The following is a 20,434-nucleotide window of genomic DNA, read 5'->3' as shown; positions in this document are numbered from 1 at the left end:
TGCAGCAAAGGAAACCATAAACAAGATGAAAAGACAACCCTCAGAATGGGAGAAAATATTTGCAAACAAAGCAACTGACAAAGGATTAACCTCCAATATATACAAGCAGCTCATGCAGCTCAATATCAAAAAAACAAACAACCTAATCCAAAAATGGGCAGAAGACCTAAATAGACATTTCTCCAAAGAAGATATACAGATTGCCAACAAACACATGAAAATATATTCAACATCACTAATCATTAGAGAATTGCAAATCAAAACTACAATGAGGTATCACCTCACACCAGTCAGAATGGCCATCATAAAAAATCTACAAATAATAAATGCCGAGAGGGTGTGGAGAAAAGGGAACCCTCTTGCATTGTTGGTGGGAATGTAAACTGATACAGCCACTATGGAGAACAGTATGGTGGTTCCTTAAAAAACTAAAAATAGAACTACCATATGACCCAGAAATCCCACTACTGGGCATATACCCTGAGAAAACCATAATTCTAAAAGAGTCATATACTACAATGTTCATTGCAGCACTATTTACAATAGCCAGGACATGGAAGCAACCTAAGTGTTCATCGACAGATGAATGGATGAAGAAGATGTGGCACATGTATACAATGGAATATTACTCAACCGTAAAAAGAAACAAAACTGAGTTATTTGTAGTGAGGTGGATGGACCTAGAGTTTGTCATACAGAGTGAAGTAAGAAAGAGAAAATCAAATACTGTATGTTAACACATATATACAGAATCTTAAAAAAAAAATGGTTCTGATGAACCTAGGGGCAGAACAGGAATAAAGACACAGATGTAGAGAATGGACTTGAGGACATGGGTGGGGGAAGGGTAAGCTGGGACGAAGTGAGAGAGTAACATTGACATATATACAGTACCAAATGTAAAATAGATAGCTAGTGGGAAGCAGCTGCATGGCACAGGGTGATCAGCTCGGTGCTTTGCAACCACCTAGAGAGGTGGGATAAAGAGAATGGGAGAGAGACACAAGAGGGAGGGGATATGGGGATATACATATGCATATAGCTGATTCACTTTGTTATACAGCAGAAACTAACACAACACTGCAAAGCAATTATACTGCAATAAAGATGTTTTAAAAAAATAATGTTTGTTGTAAAAATTCACAAAATATGAGTAAAAACAGAATAGAAATGCATTCTTTGCTCTCCCTAGCACCATTTTTCAGGGGCAAGTACCATCACTAGCTACTTAGGTACATACTTTCTATAATCATGTAAATTTATATAAACATGTTTCCAAAGAAGAAACAAATGTGACCATATTTTACATACTTATCCACAATGTGAGTTTTTATTGAAATATATTTTGAACACATTTCCGTATTAGGAAATACATGTTTCTTCATTCCTTTTAACAATTTCATGAGATTTCGTTGTATGAACACACCATAATTAATGAATTAATTGCCTCTGAAAACATTTTTTAAATGATGCTGAAATGAATACACACACAGAGATTGAGAGAGAGAGAGATGGGAGCTGGTAGTTGATGTCTACAGACAGGCCAATTGTGCTTGGAACAGAGTTGATTGTAGAGAAGTCTAGTTTATGAACGCTGGCAGCTTTTCACATTCTCCAGTCTTCTTCATCAAAACTGCTAATAAGATTACTGGAAAAAGTGAGGGGTAGGATAAAGTATGTAATTAAATAAGCATCTTTTTAAACCTACTAGTTACCTAGCATTTTACTAGAGACCACGCAAAATACAACAATAATATATATTTATTGAATGTGTGTTATTCAATAGGAACTTCACATAATTTTCTTCATATAGATGTTTAATTATTTCATGAACTCAATGAGGACGGTACTATTTTCATCCCTATTTATAGATGTGGAAACTGAGGCCAAGATCACATAGCTAGAAAGTGCTATAGTTGGGAATGAGTTGGTCTGGCCTTATATCATTTTGTTTCACCATAGCAGCCTTTTAAAAAAAGAATTATACTAGAATAAGAAATGGAAAGGCAGAAGAAAATATTTCTTTGTTTTCTAGCTATCAGTAATGTCTAAGGTCCCTGGTAAAATGTGATCTTTTCATCAAGACAAATGTATAGAAAGGAGCTAAGATATTGGTATGTCAAAGCAGTAGAAAGGGAAAATGGTAGAGTGCCCATTATATGGACCAACTAACCCTAACCACCTTGTTGGAAAAACAATATATATTATACTACAACAAAAATGCAAACTGTCCATTTGCAATCAATTTCTCTTGATTTCTAGATACACTGGTGATGATACTCAATGCTACTGATGCAGATGAACCGAATAATTTGAACTCAAAAATAGCCTTCAAGATTGTAAGACAAGAACCTTCTGATTCAGCAATGTTTATTATCAACAGATACACTGCAGAAATTCGAACAATGAATAATTTTCTGGACAGAGAGGTAATTTTTTTTCTTTGAGTGAGTTGTAGTCTCAAAGGAATTGATTCTAAAAGCAAGAGTTCTAAGAAAAAAAAAGAAAACAGTACTTTAAAATTTTAATTACATAACCTTTCCACATAATGGTAATGACATAAATATCTGTGAGGTGAAAAAAATAGGAATCCCTCAAATAGATTTTATACTCATTTTTCATTTAATCTTACTTAGCATTTATCTCAATTTAAGCAAACTACATCTGCGAGTACATAAAAATACACACAGGTAGAGGCAAAAGCTCCTTCTTTTTTTTCTTTTAAAGTATGTCCTAAAATGAAATAAATTTAAGAAACAATTGCGGGCTTCCCTGGTAGCGCAGTGGTTGAGAATCCGCCTGCCGATGCAGGAGACACGGGTTCGTGCCCCGATCCGGGAAGATCCCACATGCCGCTGAGCGGCTGGGCCTGTGAGCCATGGCCGCTGAACCTGCGCGTCCGGAGCCTGTGCTCCGCAACGGGAGAAGTCACAACTGTGAGAGGCCCGCGTACTACAGGAAAAAAAAAAAAAAAAGAAACAATTGCTATTATGTCTCCCATCTTGGTGAGTCAATGTGTGTGAACACGGTAGAAGCTCCAAGAATTTTTACAGGCTAAGAAACTTGTTTATCTTTCTTTTTTTTTGTTCTGTTTATTTGTTTGTTTATCTTTCTTTAAGCCAGCATATCCTAGGCGCATTTAAGAGAACACTTTTTTTTTTTTTTCTCTTCCTATATCTCACCTACTGACAGCCCACTGAGTACTTTGGGAAATGAATCACAGAATCAGAATGATGGATAAGAATTAAGTAACATCCAGACCTGTCTCTTCATTTACAAATAAAAAAAATAATTATTGCTTGTTACCAAATTAGAACCAGCATTGCATAGTTTCTATAATGCCATGTGGTCCCTTGTTTTAATTTTAAAATACCAACTTTTCCCATTACGTTTTTTAATGTGGATAGAATATAACTGATGTGCATATATTTGGGGGTTATAAATGAGAAAGTTTTATTTTCTATATGATATTTAATTAAATTTCATTTTAAGTATTATAGTTATTTTAAAATGACATCTCCCTGCTAATGATTCCTAGACTTAGGATAAATCAGATTATTTTAACACTCTTTATTGATCCAAATGCCATCAGTTTCTAGGTTACCACTATGTCCTTTTTTACTTGCTTGAAAATTACCATAAGAAGAAATTGACTATTTAGGTATTTCTCTCTCAAACTTTCCTAAAGAGCCCAGTGGGTTTCCTTTAACATGAAAAGAGATGTAATGGTGAAGAGCTCTAAAAAGTAAAGGAACTCTGCAATCACTGGCAAACCACCAGAGCAGATATTTTATTCTTTCTAATTTTTATTTTTTATTGGATTATAGTTGATTAACAATGTTGTGTTAGTTTCAGGTGTGCAGCAAAGTGATTCAGTTATATGTATAAATGTATCTATTCTTTTTCAAATTCTTTTCCCATTTAGGTTGTTACATAATATTGAGCAGAGTTCCCTGTGCTATACAGTAGGTCCTTGTTGGTTATCTATTTTCAACATAGCAGTGTGTACATGTCAATCCCAAGCTCACAATCTATCTGTAACCCCACGCTTCCCCCTCTGGTAACTATAAGTTCATTCTCTAAGTGTGTGAGTCTGTTTCCACTTTGCAAATAAGTCTATTTGTATCATTTTTTTTTTAGATTCTGCATATAAGTGATATCATATGATATTGTCTTTCTCTGTCTGACTTACTTCACTTAGTATGATAATCTCCAGGTCCATCCATGTTCCTGCAACTGGCAGTATTTCATTCTTTTTAATGGCTAATATCCATTGTATGTATGTACCACGTCTTCTTTATCCATTCATCTGTCGATGGACATTTAGGTTGCTTTCATCTATTGTAAACAGCACTGCAATGAACATTGGGGTGCATGTATACTTTCGAACCATGTTTTTCTCCAGATATATGCCCAGAAGTGGGATTGCTGATCATATGTTAGCTCTATTTTTAGTTTCTGAAGGGACCTCCATACCTTTCTCCATAGTGGCTGTACCAATTTACATTCCCACCAACAGTGTAGGAGGGTTCCCTTTACTCCACACCCTTTCCATCATTTACTGTTTGTAGGTTTTTGATGATGGCCATTCTGGCTGGTGTGAGGTGATATCTCACTGTAGTTTTGATTTGCCTTTCTCTAATAATTAGCGATGTTGAGCATCTTCTCATGTGCCTTTTGGCAATCTGTATATCTTCTTTGGAGAAATGTCTATTTAGGTCTTCTGCCCATTTTGGGATTGGATTGTTTGTTTTTTTGATATTGAGCTGCATGAGTTGCTTGTATGTTTTGGAGATTAATCCTTTGTCAGTTGCTTTGTTTGCAAATATTTTCTCCCATTCTGAGGGTTGTCTTTTTGTCTTGTTTATGGTTTCCTTTGCTGTGCAAAAGCTTTTAAGTTTCATTAGGTCCCATTTGTTTATTTTTGTTTTTATTTCCATTTCTCTAGGACGTGGATCAAAAGGATTTTGCTGTGATTTATGTCATAGAGTGTTCTGCCTATGTTTCCCTCTAAGAGTTTGATGGTGTCTGGCCTTACATTTAGGTCTTTAATCCATTTTGAGTTTATTTTTGTGTATGGTATTAGGGAGTGTTCTAATTTCATTCTTTTACATGTAGCTGACCAGTTTTCCTGGCACCACTTACTGAAGAGGCTGTCTTTTCTGCACTGTATATTCTTGCCTCTTTTATCAAAGATAAGGTGACCATATGTGCATGGGTTTATCTCTGGGCTTTCTATCCTGTTCCATTGATCTATATTTCTGGTTTTGTGCCAGTACCATACTGTCTTGATTACTGTAGCTTTGTAGTATAGTCTGAAGTCCAGGAGCCTGATTCCTCCAGCTCTGTTTTTCTTTCTCAAGATTGCTTTAGCTATTCGGGGTCTTTTGTGTTTCCATACACATTCTGAATTTTTTTTTTTTAGTTCTGTGAAAAATGCCAGTGGTAGTTTGATAGGGATTGCATTGAATCTGTAGATTGCTTTGGGTAGTAGAGTCATTTTCACAATGTTGATTTTTCCAATCCAAGAACAAGGTATATCTCTCCATCTGTTTGTATTATCTTTAATTTCTTTCATCAGTGTCTTTTAACTTTCTGCATACAAGTCTTTTGTCTCCTTAGGTAGGTTTATTCCTAGATAGTTTATTCTTTTTGTTGCATTGGTAAATGGGAGTGTTTTCTTAATTTCACTCTCAGATTTTGCATCATTAGTGTATATGAATACAATAGATTTCTGTGCATTAATTTTGTATCCTGCTACTTTACCAAATTCATTGATTAGCTCTAGTAGTTTTCTGGTAGCATCTTTAGGATTCTCTATGTACAGTATCATGTCATCTGCAAACAGTGACAGCTTTCCTTCTTCTTTTCCAATTTGGATTACTTTTATTTCTTTTTCTTCTCTGATTGCTATGGCTAAAACTTCCAAAACTATGTTGAATAATAGTGGTAAGAGTGGGCAACCTTGTCTTGTTCCTGATCTTAGTGGAAATGGTTTCAGTTTTTCACCATTGAGAGCCATGTTGGCTGTGGGTTTGTCATATATGGCCTTTATTATGTTGAGGTAGGTTCCCTCTATGCTCACTTTCTGGGGAGTGAATTTTGCCAAAAGCTTTCTCTGCATCTACTGAGATGTTCATATGGTTTTTATTCTTCAGTTTGTTGATGTGGTGTATCACACTGACTGATTTGCGGATATTGAAAAATCCTTGCACCCCTGGGGCAAATCCCACTTGATCACGGTGTATGATTCTTTTAATATCCTGTTGGATTCTGTTTGCTAGTATTTTGTTGAGGATTTTTGCATCTATGTTCATCAGTGATATCGGCGTGTAGTGTTTATTTTTGGGGTATCTTTGTCTGATTTTGGTATCAGGGTGATGGTGGCCTCATAGAATGAGTTTGGAAGCATTCCTTCCTCTGCAATTTTTTGGAATAGTTTCAGAAGAAGAAATCCATGTTAACTCTTCTCTAAATGTTTGATAGAACTTGCCTGCGAAGCCATCTGGTCCTAGACTTTTGTTCGTTGGGAATTCTTTAATCACAGTTTCAATTTTAGTACTTGTGATTGGTCTGTTCATATTTTCTGTTTCTTCCAGGTTGTCCATTTTATTGGCATACAGTTGCTTGTAGTTGTCTCTAATGATCCTTTGTATTTCTGTGGTGTCCTTTATAGCTTCTCCTTTTTCATTTCCAATCTTCATCATTTGAGCCCTCTCCCTTTTTTTCAGAGAAGATATTCTTAACCTGGCATTTGTGGAGAGCCCTCAAGACGTCTCTAACTATGAATCCTCTAAAATTATATCCACAACTTTGAGTGAGGATGCATATATGCATGTGTCTGGAAAAGGCTTCATGGCTTTTACCAGCTTCTAAAAATTTAAATACCTTTGTGTAGAATCAAGAAAACATATCATCAATAAATGTACTGCCACCCCCCCAAAATGCAAACCATTTGCTATCTCTTTATTCTTCAGGGGTTGATAATTTGGGGTACAGAATTTTAATTCCATAAATTTTTTGTAAACATTAATCTCTCCCCTCCTGATCATTTTCTTCTGCTTCACCCTTTATAAACTTTATCAACATTTAATAAGGAATGATGTCTTTTAAAATTTTCGCTTCTTTTAAATGATGCTGGAAAAGAAATTTTGGGAATTGAAGTGGCAACTTCATATTGATTAATGTGAGATTTGCAAATTTTCAATATTCTTTGTTACCTCTATCTTCATCATTGATTTATGTAAATGTTGATCCAACATTTTAAAAGATCTTTTATGAGACAAAATAAAAACTGTCTACATCAGCTGTGGTAATGTTTGTTGTGTGTATTTTTAGCAATATGGCCAGTACTCTCTAGTTGTAAGAGGCTCAGACCGAGATGGTGGGGCAGATGGTATGGCAGCAGAGTGTGAATGCAGCATTAAAGTCCTCGATGTCAATGATAACATCCCATACATGGAACAGTCAGCAGTAAGTTTTAGTCCTTGAATTTAACAACTTTAGGTTCATTACCTTCTAAAATTTGTTCAAACAATTCTATTTATATATGTACGTGTTATCTTTAGTCACACACAACGCAAATGTACACAAATATTTCATCTCATGTTTGTTTATATAATACATATTTTAAAACCCTATTTGAACAATGAAAAGTGAGACCACAAACATAGATCTCTTTTCTATATCATGAATAACTATAAACATTCTATATAAAACTAATATAGTCCTATTTCTCACATAGTTTGTGCTAAAATTTTTTACTTCTTGTTTCAGTATTCCATAAATATTGAAGAAAATGTTCTAAATTCAAATTTGCTCCAGATAAGAATAATTGATTTGGATGAGGAGTTCTCAGCTAACTGGATGGCAGTCATTTTCTTTATCTCTGGAAATGAGGGAAATTGGTTTGACATAGAAATGAATGAAAGAACAAATGTAGGAACTTTAAAGGTTATTAAGGTATGGAATAATTATCCTAAATATTTTGTTTTCTTGGTTTTTTTTCAAAGTGTTAATCTTAAAATGATGTTAACATTTCACAAACTTGAGTGGGTGAAAGAATAAAAATTACTGTGTTTTAGAATTATACATGATATAGAGCTTTTTTATAGAGTTTTTCTGCTTATATAACTTCATAAAGACAGGCATTGAACTTTTTACTTGAAACTCTTTTCTGTCAATACAATATTCCCTCACAGATCATACATTTTTAAACACAAATCTTATTTTATGCTTACAACAAAATATGATTAATCCTTAAGGTTTTGTTTTATACATTTGAAGAATATTTTTTAAAGCAGATTAAACATTGCCTAAAAAAAAGTGTCCCTGTCAACACTGTACATCAATTATTATTCATTAATAACATTCACCACATAAATTAAAAGTTGTTAGTTCATCCAGTGTGTTTTCACAGAATTAAAATTAAATTACTGTAATTGTAGGATTATCACATTCTCATCTCACTTCTGCAGCTGACTCAGGTTTATTACAGACATAAGTATACTAGAGACTTTGTCCAAGTCATAGAGATTTGGTCCAAGTCAACACAGTTCTCCTGTGTCCCCTCTATATTACTGATCCACCACATTTACCTGAAGTAGAATTTTTTCTGAGATTCGAAGGGGAAAAATATCTGACTCCTAGGGAGCTGATAGTGAAGATTTCACCCTGTGCTACAAGACTTGTCAGTCTATTTTTTAAAATCTGCAATAGCTGTGCATGGATTGTACGTGATGCATGCAATACGTATTCCTCATGGTAAAATGTAATACTTTTTTAACTGTTTTCTTCTTTCAGAATTGCTCTGGGAAATAAACTCCTAAGGAATTCTGTCCCCATAGGAATGTGTGATCATTTGTCTCATATGTCTTCATAAAGTGTCACCATGCCCACAGCTTCCATTCACTGAGGCAGTGTGCGGATGATTTAGTTTATTCTCTACAGCATCCCTGTAAAATAGGTTATATGCCCACATTACAAATAAATACATTGAGATTCAGAGAGAGTTTGTAACCTGCTCAGTTCTCATCACTAGTAAGTGGGACAGCTGATATTCAAACCTAGGCTTCTCTAGCTATTAAGTTCACATTCTTTCCACTACACTATCTAGGTTTCCCTGCTGGGGAAACTGAGTCCTAATCTATTTCACCCCAAACTATGATATTACTTTAGAAAATTAATTGATCTATCTGGCTTCAATATCTCTGTCTGTAAAATGGGAATACTGTTGATTTTTCTCCCAGACATGACATCATATATTAACTCTTTTGTTAGGATTATATATATATGTAATATGTGTGTGCGATGTATATGTATACATAATTTTATAGCCATTCTTGGAGTTGCAAATAAAGCTAATATTAGAGCAAAGACTGAAAATTTTAGCTAAGTAGACATCTCAGTGTGTGAATCGACGGTCATCTAAATTACTGTTATGTGAAAATTCAAAAAAATATAGTTGGTATTTATAGGCATAATGCATAGTTGTGGTTTTATGAGTAGTGGATTTTGACACTGCATTTCATAATGAAAATGACTACTTGATAATTTTATAATATAAATTGAATTTTTCCAGGATATGTTGAATAAAATACGGATTTCTTTTTATTATTTATATACTACATTCTATTACTTGATTTATTGAAAGAAGTCACATATACATAGTAAAATTTCTTGTAAATAGTTCTTTATGGATAAAATCAGTCAAATGATTGAACCTATGATATACTTGACCATTCTTCCTAATAAATAGAGCTATTTTCTGAGAAAGCTGAAATGATAGCATCTAACATAAGCTCTCTTTGCACTACAAAATGCATGGATTTGACCACCTGTATTATTTTAAGTTTCTTAGTTTGGTGGACAATTAGAACTCATACATTTTCAACTTTTCAACAAAGGATCTAAGACAATTGGGCTTTTTCTTACTGTATTTTCATGTTTGTATTGAATTGAATATAAAGTAAGAATAGAGTGTGTATTTATATGTATTTATATTTAATTAAAGAAAAAGATGTAAGAACTTTTTTGCCTATTATCAAAGAATTTCTCTTTCCTCTAGAATGTTTTTTCCCTATAGTAAAACTATTTCACTCTGTATTTTCTAGCCCCTAGATTATGAAGCTGTGAAGAATCTGCAACTTAGTCTTGGTGTTAGAAATAAAGCTGAATTTCATCAATCAATTATGTCTCAATATAAACTCAGAGCAACTGTAGTCTCTGTGACTGTGTTAAATGTAGTTGAAGGCTCAGTGTTCCGTCCAAGTTCAAAGACATTTGTAGTAACTAGAGAGATGGGACAAAACTATCAATTGGGAGACTTTATAGCTACTGATCTGGACACAGGTCTACCTTCAACCACTGTTAGGTAAGACTGACATTTTCCAACTAATTTTCACCACATATTGAGCTTAAGTAAATATGTTCTTTTTAGAAATTTGAAGTATCTGAATTAAAATATTTGTCACCATTTTTGAAATTCAATCATAAAATGTACTAATTGGGGAATTGTTACCTAATTTAGACTGTTTAACTTAAGAAAATATAAATATTTGCACAAAATGTAAGATGGAAAAATGTGAAGGTTTAAAATGTGAAAATATTGTATCTGGAAAGTTTGACACTCCTGTGTTTATATATTTTATTGACCAGTTAGCTGATTACTACATATCATGGTTATTCCCCTTGGAAGATTTGATGGATTGATTTTCCCATTGCAAATTTGCCCAGATTGAAATCAATTAGATTTAGTTAACGCATTTCAGTTACTTTCTCTCTTTAATCAGCATGTAATATTGGTCAACAATAACCTTGATATGAAAAATTGGTTACATTAAGGAAAAATTAAGCTGTGTAATTTTTTTTAACTCTACGTATCCGAGTGTTTCTACTTGATCATGAAAAATCTGTGTGTATATGTGCACATGTATTTTGCAAAATCAGGAATAATGGTGGAGTGGAAAGACCTCACAAATGAGTTTTTAAAGTTCTTTCTCTGTGTTCCTCTCATTCCATGTGAGTATTTCAGTTATAGCTCTTATCACACTGCACTGCCATTACTGAAAAGCTCTCTTGTACTCCACAGATGTGAGTTCAATGAGGGAAGACCACACCCCTATCTGACTGCTTTCCAAGTTCTATTTCCTGAGTTTAGCACAATGCCTGACACAGAGAGTTATCTAACCAATGTTTGTCTAACGAACATATAAATGAGAAGGAAAACTTCGAAGTCAAAGATGAGAAGAGAAAGAGAATAGAGAATAGGATAGAGGCACAAGACAAGGACAGAGTTTGGAATCCACAAGAAGTCCTGTATATTCACTGTGTATATGGGGAGGGGAGCGGAAATAGGGAAGGGATGAAAGCCAAGCTGCTGAAGAAGTAACTTCTTTGGTAAGAGAATAGTTTAGAATTAGTAGCAGCCCAGGAAGTCCCAGCATCTGGGCTGTTCAGGACAGTTCTGATGCTACCAAAATCAAATGAAAATGAGACCGCAGGTATCAGGATTATTCGCACATCTAAGTGGGCTGTAATAGACATTCCATCACAGGTGGCTGCTCAGTAATTCTTTTTTCTTAAATTTAAATCTTCATACATTTCTGAATGTCCTCAAACAGCTGAAACTGCCCCCCCCCAAAAATATAGTCTCCAATAATTGAAAATTATATCCAGGAGTTACAACTACTGGCTGGAAACATGGTTTAAAATCAAAATCTCTCTTTCTCTCCCCCCTGCCTTTAGATAGCTAACATTAATTTGTACCATTGTCTTTCAAATACAGATATGTAATGGCAAGGAATCCAGCTGGCCTAATCACTATTGACTCAAAAACAGGCATAATTATTTTGAGAAATAAAGCTACAGTTCAACAATATAAAATACTTAGGGGAAAATACCAAGGAACAATTCTAGCTATAGATGGTAAGTAGTCAATTTAATTTTTCCCATCTACTGGAAGTTATATATACATTCAGAAACTAACATTTTAATTACTGTCATTTGAACTAACCCTTTTTCCAACAAAAGTTATCATATTGGGTATTATACAATCAAATCCTGAATGATACAAGAGGCATTATAATTTAGGGTTAAGACCGTGAGCTCTGGAATTAGACTGGATTGGTATCTCGTACCATCACTTACTAGCTCTAAGATTTTAGAGAAGTTATTTAACCCATTTATCCCTCAGTTTTCTCTTCCATAAAATGGGCCAATAACATTATGGATTTAGAAGTTAGGAGTTACTACATGTAAAGCACTAGACGAGTGCTGACATTCAATAAATGTTAGTTCGTATTAATGTCAGTAATTGAAATTTTTAATTGTACTGTAAAATTATTTTCAAACAGACTCAAAGCCAAGCTAACTTAACTTTACATGATCCTTGGAAAGTTGATGTACAATTTCGTGTAAACAATTTGGAATCAGCATGATTATATTACTTTTCAATACCAACAAAATTAAATTAGGCTAATCACTAGGAGGGAAGTTCCTCGAGGCTAATTCTAAGCAATATTTGCTACTTCAGTTTCTCTTCCTCCCTTCTTCCTCCTTCTCTCCCTTTCTTCCTCTTTTTCTTTCAATTGTCCTAAAAAGTGATTGACAATTTCTACTTGCTTCACAAGTTTAAAAGAAATAAAACAGCATTGCTTTTTCTTTTTTAACATCCTTATTGGATGTATAACTGTTTTACAATAGTGTGTTAGTTTCTCCTTTACAACAAAGTGAATCAGTTATACATATACATATGTTCCCATGTCTCTTCCCTCTTGTGTCACCCTCCCTCCCACCCTCCCTATCCCACACCTCTAGGTGGTCACAAAGCACAGAGGTGATCTCCCTGTGCTATGCGGCAGCTTCCCACTAGCTATCTAATTTACATTTGGTAGTGTATATATGTCCCTGCCACTCTCTCACTTCATCACATCTTACCCTTCCCCCTCCCCATATCCTCAAGTCCATGCTCTAGTAGGTCTGTGTTTTATTCCCGTCCTATCACTAATCTCTTCATGACATTTTTTTTCTTAGATTCCATATATATGTGTTAGCATACGGTATTTGTTTTTCTCCTTCAAAACAGAATTTCTTTAAAGTCATTCAACAATTCAGAATTTTTTTCCAAATTATGCTGGTCTTTTCCACAATCAGTCAAAATAAATGTAATATTAAAAATGTTTATTACAAATCGAAATGTTTATTCCATCTACATATAAAGTTTATTTCAGTGCTGAAATTGTCTTAAGCAATTGCTAGTTTACTCCTTTTCCTACATCCAACATCAAGCTTAATTGGACACATGAAAGAGAAATTGGAACTTTAATTTACTAAACGGTAGGCTGATGGCAAATAGGGAGCATTCCCTTTGTCATTAAAAAATACCACCTTCTGGGGATAAACATTAGATCCGATGATAATAATAAAAATAACAAAAACAGTAACAGTACAATAGAACTGTTGTATTCCAACAAAACAGTAACAATAGAATCAGCATAGCTGGGCTAAAAGGGCATGGGCTTTGTTATCAGATAGACTGTATGTAAACCTATCTCTGTTATGTACTTCCAGGGCTATCTTTATTCATTTATCCAGAAACTAAGTATCAAATTCTAACCAAACGTCAGCCATTGTGCCAGATTCTAGAGTGACATCGCGATGGACAAAGTCTGACAACAGCGCTTACATCTATATAATAGAAATAGTAATAACAATAATAGTAACTTGCTGAAGCCAACAGCAAGTGTGGAACCATTAAGTTGAAACAAATCACAAATGTCTCTCCTCCTGTGTTTAGTCAACAAACACAATAATTTACTGAAACTTTGAAGGATAAGAAAAAAGCAAATTTGGAATATCTGCTTGTGAAACAAAAGTGCTTCATTTTATTGAAATGAAGATTCCCCTCCCCCAATAGTGCCAAATTCCCTCTCCTATGAGTTGTTTGAACTGTTGGTTGTGAGCTTTAGGATATGCTACTTTATCAGTAGGAGATTTTTATACAAATGACTGACCAATCTGCGCAAAGTCTGTTGGTTTTGTCAGCCCATAAAAGGAAAAAAGACAAGAACTGAAGATGAAAGACAGTAAAACAGCAAACAAAATCTAGTCTAATACATGGAGAAGTGTGCAACACATGGTCTAGAGATGTCTCCACAGTGGCTTATGACACACTGCTGACCAATACATAATGTGGTGTTTACTGTGTATGTTTCTCAACACATAGGACAGTTTTTCTCAAGCACTAATATTTATTCATAATGGTTTGATTTAAAAACTGAGTCACAGACAAGAGACAATATGCGGAGTTACCGAATCGGTGGGAATAAAGACATTGAAATAAGTACTGATGCAAAGAGGAAATAGTTTTGTATTGTCCAACAATTATTACGCTAAATGTATAAAATATTTCTTTCATTTTAAACCTTGTTACAGATGCTCTTCAAAGAACTTCTACTGGTACAATTATTATTAATCTTGAAAGTAGTTCCTGGAAAAATGATTCATCGTCTAATAAAAATAATACCAGTACTAGCACAAATGGCCTTACTTCCTCAGATGTTACTACTAATACCTACATAAACAGTGCCAGGATTCAAACAAATAATGCCTCTGTAGGTCACACCAGTGCTTTACGGAAAACAAACAAAAATAATATACATTTTGGTCCTGCTAGCATTGGACTACTCATCATGGGATTCTTGATCCTAGGATGTAAGTACTTTAACAGTCCTGTTTTTATGTGCCCCCTAAAAAATTGTGGAGAGGAAATAAGTTTTCTGATCCTTTGATGAAATATATTTTACAAATTCTTATTTTGTGCAATTATCAAGAAATTTCTATGTTTGGTGTTGGGTTTATGACATGAAAAAAAAATCAAACAACTTGACCCCTTAGAGTGCAGTGGAGGATAAAAACTTTTTTGCTTTGTATCTCAATGTAATAGGAAAGTACCATAACAGACAGGTTCAAATTGCTATTTGAGTGAAGAAGACAGTCAGAAACAACTGACTGAAACAATCAGAAAAGGCTACATAGAGAAAGTAAACTCTGAATTGGGTTTTAACAGATGAATAGGAGCTAGCCTAGTGGACGAGAAAAGGGGAACACAATACAAGAAGAAAAAAAAATCCATGTGCAAAATCCCAAAAGAATGAGAGTGCAAGTAACTGAAATAAAGGACTCCAGCATAGAAGGAATAAAGGATGTGCTTGATAACATGGTGAGAGTTGAGACTAGAACGATAGGCAGGGGCTAGACCTTGAAGGGATTTCATGCTGTGCTAAAGCTGCACAGCCTAAGGAGAGGAGAGCCAAATAGATGAAGAATTAAACTCCAGCTTCTAAATTCACTGTCTGAGTCCTTCAAAGTTTACCCAAGTTTTCTGAGCCTTGCTTTTGCCATCTGTGAAATAATAAAACTTACTTCACAACAATACTTAGATAATGAAAAGGAAGTACCACGCATGGAAGCATTTAGAGATAGACCACATTGTATGGTCACTAGAGTGGAAATAGTCAAGGATATAGACATGCGGGCATAATATCCAATGGATTCTTCAGGTGGTCTTTAACATTGTCTTGGATGATGATAGAAATTAGAGTGGCGATGAGCCAGATGCTACAGTCTCTGAGGAATATTTTTCCTTTAATATTTTCCTAAGTAATGATAGGGAAAAGACTCATCTGCTTTAATAGTATACTATGATCTGTAATCTGAATACTATCTAACAAATAAAAATTGATTGCAGTCTGAGGCTCACATAGATTTTGGTATCTCACCATTATTCAGCTTGTTTTCTGAAACTTTCATAATAATGTCGGAATCAAATGGAGTTATATTAGGGGGTTCAAATTTAATCATAAAAGCAGGTTGTTTTGTTTTAATATGGTCCCACTGCTAATTGCAATATTCCTATCTTTTCACCATGAGTGGTCCCAGTTTTGTTGATGTTTTGTGACTGTGGAGGTGTCCCTGGTTCTGGGGCCAGATTTAAGCCTGTTCCTGAATGTTTGGATGGAGCAATTCATTCGTGGGCAGTGGAAGGAGCGCAGCCCAAACGTGCGGTAAGTGTTCACTAACAGTCTAGGTTGTTCTTTGTTCTGGGATAGCCGATGGGGAAAACGAAGAAAAAGGTACAGCAGAATTAGATGACAGTAACCAGGGAAGCCTTTCTAAATGAGGTTCAGATTACTTTTAGTATCCTTTTAGAAAATCTGAGGTAATTTGAGAACAAATCCAGTGTATAATTATTGAAAGAAAAGAATCATTACAAATGGGAAAATGTTTCCTGTCCTTTAGGATTTGACCAATATCTGTGCACCACAAATACCACCCAATAATGCAGATATTATTGAGTGCATTGACAACTCAGGTAAGAAAATTTTTTTTTAAGTTTTCGTATTTCAAATGACTAACGAGGAACTCTATTATCTGTCTTTGCATACCTTACAATTTCTCAATTGTCTTATCTTTACAATCGTTCCCATCATTTTTTTTTTTTTTTTTTTTTTTCCGGAACGCGGGCCTCTCACTGTTGCGGCCTCTCCCGTTGCGGAGCACAGGCTTCGGACGCGCAGGTCCAGCGGCCATGGCTCACGGGCCCAGCCGCTCTGAGGCATGTGGGATCCTCCCGGACCGGGGCACGAACCCGCGTCCCCTGCATCGGCAGGCGGACTCCCAACCACTGCGCCACCAGGGAAGCCCCCATCATTCTTTCTTAAATGACTAATTTGAAAATTAAATGATAAAGAAAAACCTACAATACTTATTATTCTTTTAGGTTGTATTTTTTTTAATCTTCTTCAATCATCAGAGAGTTCACAGAGATGACCTGATTAGGATTTCTATAAATAGGAGAGAAGTACTGAATTGTAACCAGAAGTCAATTTTGGCTGAGATTTTTCTGTCTAATAGAGCAATTGTTATTTATTAAAAACCACTAATTTGAATTAAAGTACAGCCCTATTAAGTAGATGTATGCTCATTTATTGAGGCTAGCATCTGCCTCCACAGTTCACAAAATCAGTCTAAGAAAAAGAGGAATAAATTTTAAAAACTCATATCTTTGACAATAATTGTACCATCTTGCCTTATTTCAAGGTAACTAAATATTCTTGATTCTCTTATTTTTCATTCAGTCTTTTTCAAACTTGTGATCATGACTTTTCCACTTTGAACTCTTCAAAATGTAAAAGACATAGGAATGTTTATGACTTATAGAACTGGACCACATTCAGAAGACTGGAGATGCTAGTCTATAAACTTATTTCTCCCCCTGAGGTGTCCATTTTTGTTAATGACCCCAACACCCTCCACCTCAAAAGCAGAAACTCATTTTTGACTCTCTTATCTCCCTATTCATTGACAGTCAGTTCTCAAGACTTGTCAAATCCTCACATCCACCAGGATTTATGTATGCATTTAAGTCTACAAACCTTGAACAAAGCACAGTGAGAGGCACCAGAGTAAGCAGTATGCAACACTGTATGAAACATTGTACCTAAACTCAAGATCTTCAAAATATGAAAGCCATAGGACACCTACCCCATTGTCAACACTTTCTCTGTCCATGGCACTTCCATAGCTTGGGCCATCCTTTTATCTAACCTGCCTGGAATTTTGTAACAGGCTTCTACTCACCCCTCACAATCAAGTGCATATCCCAGAGTCTTCATGCAAACATATCCCCTCACCATAGCCATGGCCTCTTCTCTGAATGCCCTGGAGGCCCTGTGCTTCTAATAATACATTGAGTATCCTTATACAGTTTTTTTTTTAAGTTTTAGAATTTGGGTATTTTCCCCCGATTTGAAATCAAACTCTCTAAGGCATAGATAGGGTTTTATAACCTCTGTGGAGCCCCCGATCCCAGCACAACGTATAGTAGTGTCTCAAATAATTACTGAATTAACAAATTAATTAATAATATTATTTTGAACTCAATATCATATTTGCAACTCCTTTCTTTATGTATTACCTTCATTTTTTATTTATTTATTTATTTTTGGCTGCATTGGGTCTTCGTTGCTGTGCGCGGGCTTTAGTTGTGGCGAGCAGGGGCTACTCTTTGTTGCGGTGCCCGGGCTTCTCATTTTGGTGGCTTCTCTTGTTGTGGAGCACAGGCTCTAGGCATGTGGGCTTCAGTAGTTGTGGCATGCGGGCTCAGTAGTTGTGGCGCACCGGCTTAGTTGCTCCTTCCTGGACCAGGGATCAAATCCGTGTCCCCTGCATTGGCAGGCAGATTCCTAACCACTGTGGCCACCAGGGAAGTCCCGTATTACCTTCATTTTATTTCTTTGCTCACTCACAACTGCGTACTTAAATGGAGAAACTATACATTACAGTAAGTTACTATTTTTAGTTTACAATACACTAGAGAAAAAACAGTTTACAGGAGAAAGTAAAATTTAATTTGATCAACACTTTTAGGGGTTTACACAAATGAGTATCGTGGCAGAAAAATACAAGATCTGGGAGGAGGAGAAAGAACGACAACATTGGAACTACTGGATGCAGGTAAAACATCAGGAACACGTAAGATAGGTCAAGAAAATTCTGGAACATTAAGAAGAAGTTCTATAAGGGAATGTAGACAAGGAGGGCTGAATATGAACTTCATGGAAAATTACTTCTGCCAGGTAAGCTCTCTATCCCCATGCCTTCCTTTCCATGCTGCACCCATATCGCTACCCCAGGCTCCCGCTGTTTCCCAACAGGGCTTTGGTGGGCGTTTCCTAACTAGGTTCCCAGCCTCTGGTCTTTACGCCTGACAATCTATATTCCTGCTGAATAGTATTTCTCAAACTCTGACTTGAGCACTTTACTCCCCACTTTAAAACAACCAGTGGCTCCCAGCTCTGTTTTGTCTGTGGCGTGAAATCCAAACTCCTTCATACAGCAATTAACCAATTGACCTCTTCCCTCACACCCTCACACCTCCAATTACTTCTTACCAGCCACCCCGCTTGCCAAGCCCCTTTGCCTTATTCACACTGGTCTACTGCCCTCCATGTCTTTGCTTATGCTGTGCTCATCCTGGAATGCTTTTACCTGATCTTCTCTCTCACAAACCCACACTCATCTTTCTATCCGGTTCAAACACCCCTGCCTTTCTGAAGTTTTTACTGTGAATCCAAAATAGTGTTGATGTTTCTTTATGTGTATCTCTGTAGTACTTTGTTTGTACATTTTATAGAACATACCATTGCTAAAATCTGTTGGTTACATGTCCACCACCGTTTTTAGTGCCTCGCCTGCATGGGCTCTACATTATGTTGCTAGTACCTGGCTCAGTTCCAAGCGCAGAGTAAACACGCAATAAGGGTGGGTCCAAGAGCCATAGTACACTTCCAGGACATTCTAAGAACCAGAGACAATTAATTTTGCCATCTTCAGGTAGAGACAGAATTGCCCGTGGATATACCCCATATGATACTTAAACCTTCAGATATTTCCTACCTCTGATACTGTCTCCGATACATTTATGTCCTACACTCTGGCCTAAAATACAGTCATTAACTCTCCTAATCAAAGGGTGGCTGATATTTTGAACTGAAATACTAGTAAAAGCCTTCCAAATAGCAGCAAATAATAAGGTGACTGTTGCTGAAATCCATAGGTATACCTCCTATCCATGTCCCTACAAATGAATATCATTTTCATGAAAAGTTCCATTTCTGCCTCACAATTTTTGCACTTGTATCACCTTCTGCCCAGAACACACTCTGCTTTACTGTCCCCGTGACTTTAGTCTCTGAACAACCATCACTTTATGAGATGCTGTCCGCGACCACTCTGTCTGAAAGAGCAACCCTATCCCTCTCTATTCCTTTACTCTGCACCTCCTAACAAATACATTTATGTGTAGTCTGGCTCATACTACTGAAATGTCAGCCCTGTGAGAGAGCGACTTTATCTGATGTTGTTGATTACTTTATTGCCAACTTCCTAAGGGAGTGTCTGTCAAACAGTAAGGACTCAAAAACTATTTTTGAACTGAAATGGCACAGTGAGTTGGTTTGCTAATAAAGGTATTTCTGCTTAACCTGAAAGTTTGCAATCCAATATTACAAACAAAAGAGATGAAATAAAAGTACACATGTCTGTGAGCTTTCACTTTGAATTGGAGGAGATTCTATTTTTAAGAACTGTCTTTGGTCACCTTCAATTCTGAATCCAAAAGTGGCATTGACCCAGAGTCAAATTTTCCTGTTATTTTGCCTAAAAAGCCACACTGAAATAAATCTTCATGGAAACACCATATTCACTTCATCTGAAGGAAGAAAAGCACAATTCTGAATGAACCCAAATCAACTATGAACTACCTAATTTAAACAAATCCAAAAACATACACAATTTTGGTATACTTTAAGTTCAGTGTTTTTAAGTATACCTCCTTCTAACTTGGTTGCAAAATCATTCATGTGATACTTTT

The 20,434-nt window shown here is 35.7% G+C and overlaps 1 protein-coding gene across 1 annotated transcript in view; it reads left to right on the top strand.

Annotated features, from left to right (window-relative positions):
* Positions 1-20,434, top strand: part of DSG1 (desmoglein 1) — a 37,815-nt gene that overhangs the window by 16,075 nt on the left and 1,306 nt on the right. Inside the window, exons 6-14 of the mRNA XM_059040265.2 lie at positions 2,263-2,429; positions 7,339-7,473; positions 7,777-7,962; positions 10,113-10,372; positions 11,786-11,925; positions 14,434-14,712; positions 15,931-16,064; positions 16,300-16,372; positions 18,430-18,638. Of these exons, the coding sequence (XP_058896248.1) occupies positions 2,263-2,429; positions 7,339-7,473; positions 7,777-7,962; positions 10,113-10,372; positions 11,786-11,925; positions 14,434-14,712; positions 15,931-16,064; positions 16,300-16,372; positions 18,430-18,638 (1,583 nt within the window). The remainder of the gene's footprint in view (positions 1-2,262; positions 2,430-7,338; positions 7,474-7,776; positions 7,963-10,112; positions 10,373-11,785; positions 11,926-14,433; positions 14,713-15,930; positions 16,065-16,299; positions 16,373-18,429; positions 18,639-20,434) is intronic.

This window comes from Kogia breviceps, chromosome 15 (assembly GCF_026419965.1).
Source record: "Kogia breviceps isolate mKogBre1 chromosome 15, mKogBre1 haplotype 1, whole genome shotgun sequence".
Lineage (NCBI taxonomy): Eukaryota > Metazoa > Chordata > Mammalia > Artiodactyla > Physeteridae > Kogia > Kogia breviceps.
This window is presented reverse-complemented; position numbering and strand designations above follow the sequence as displayed.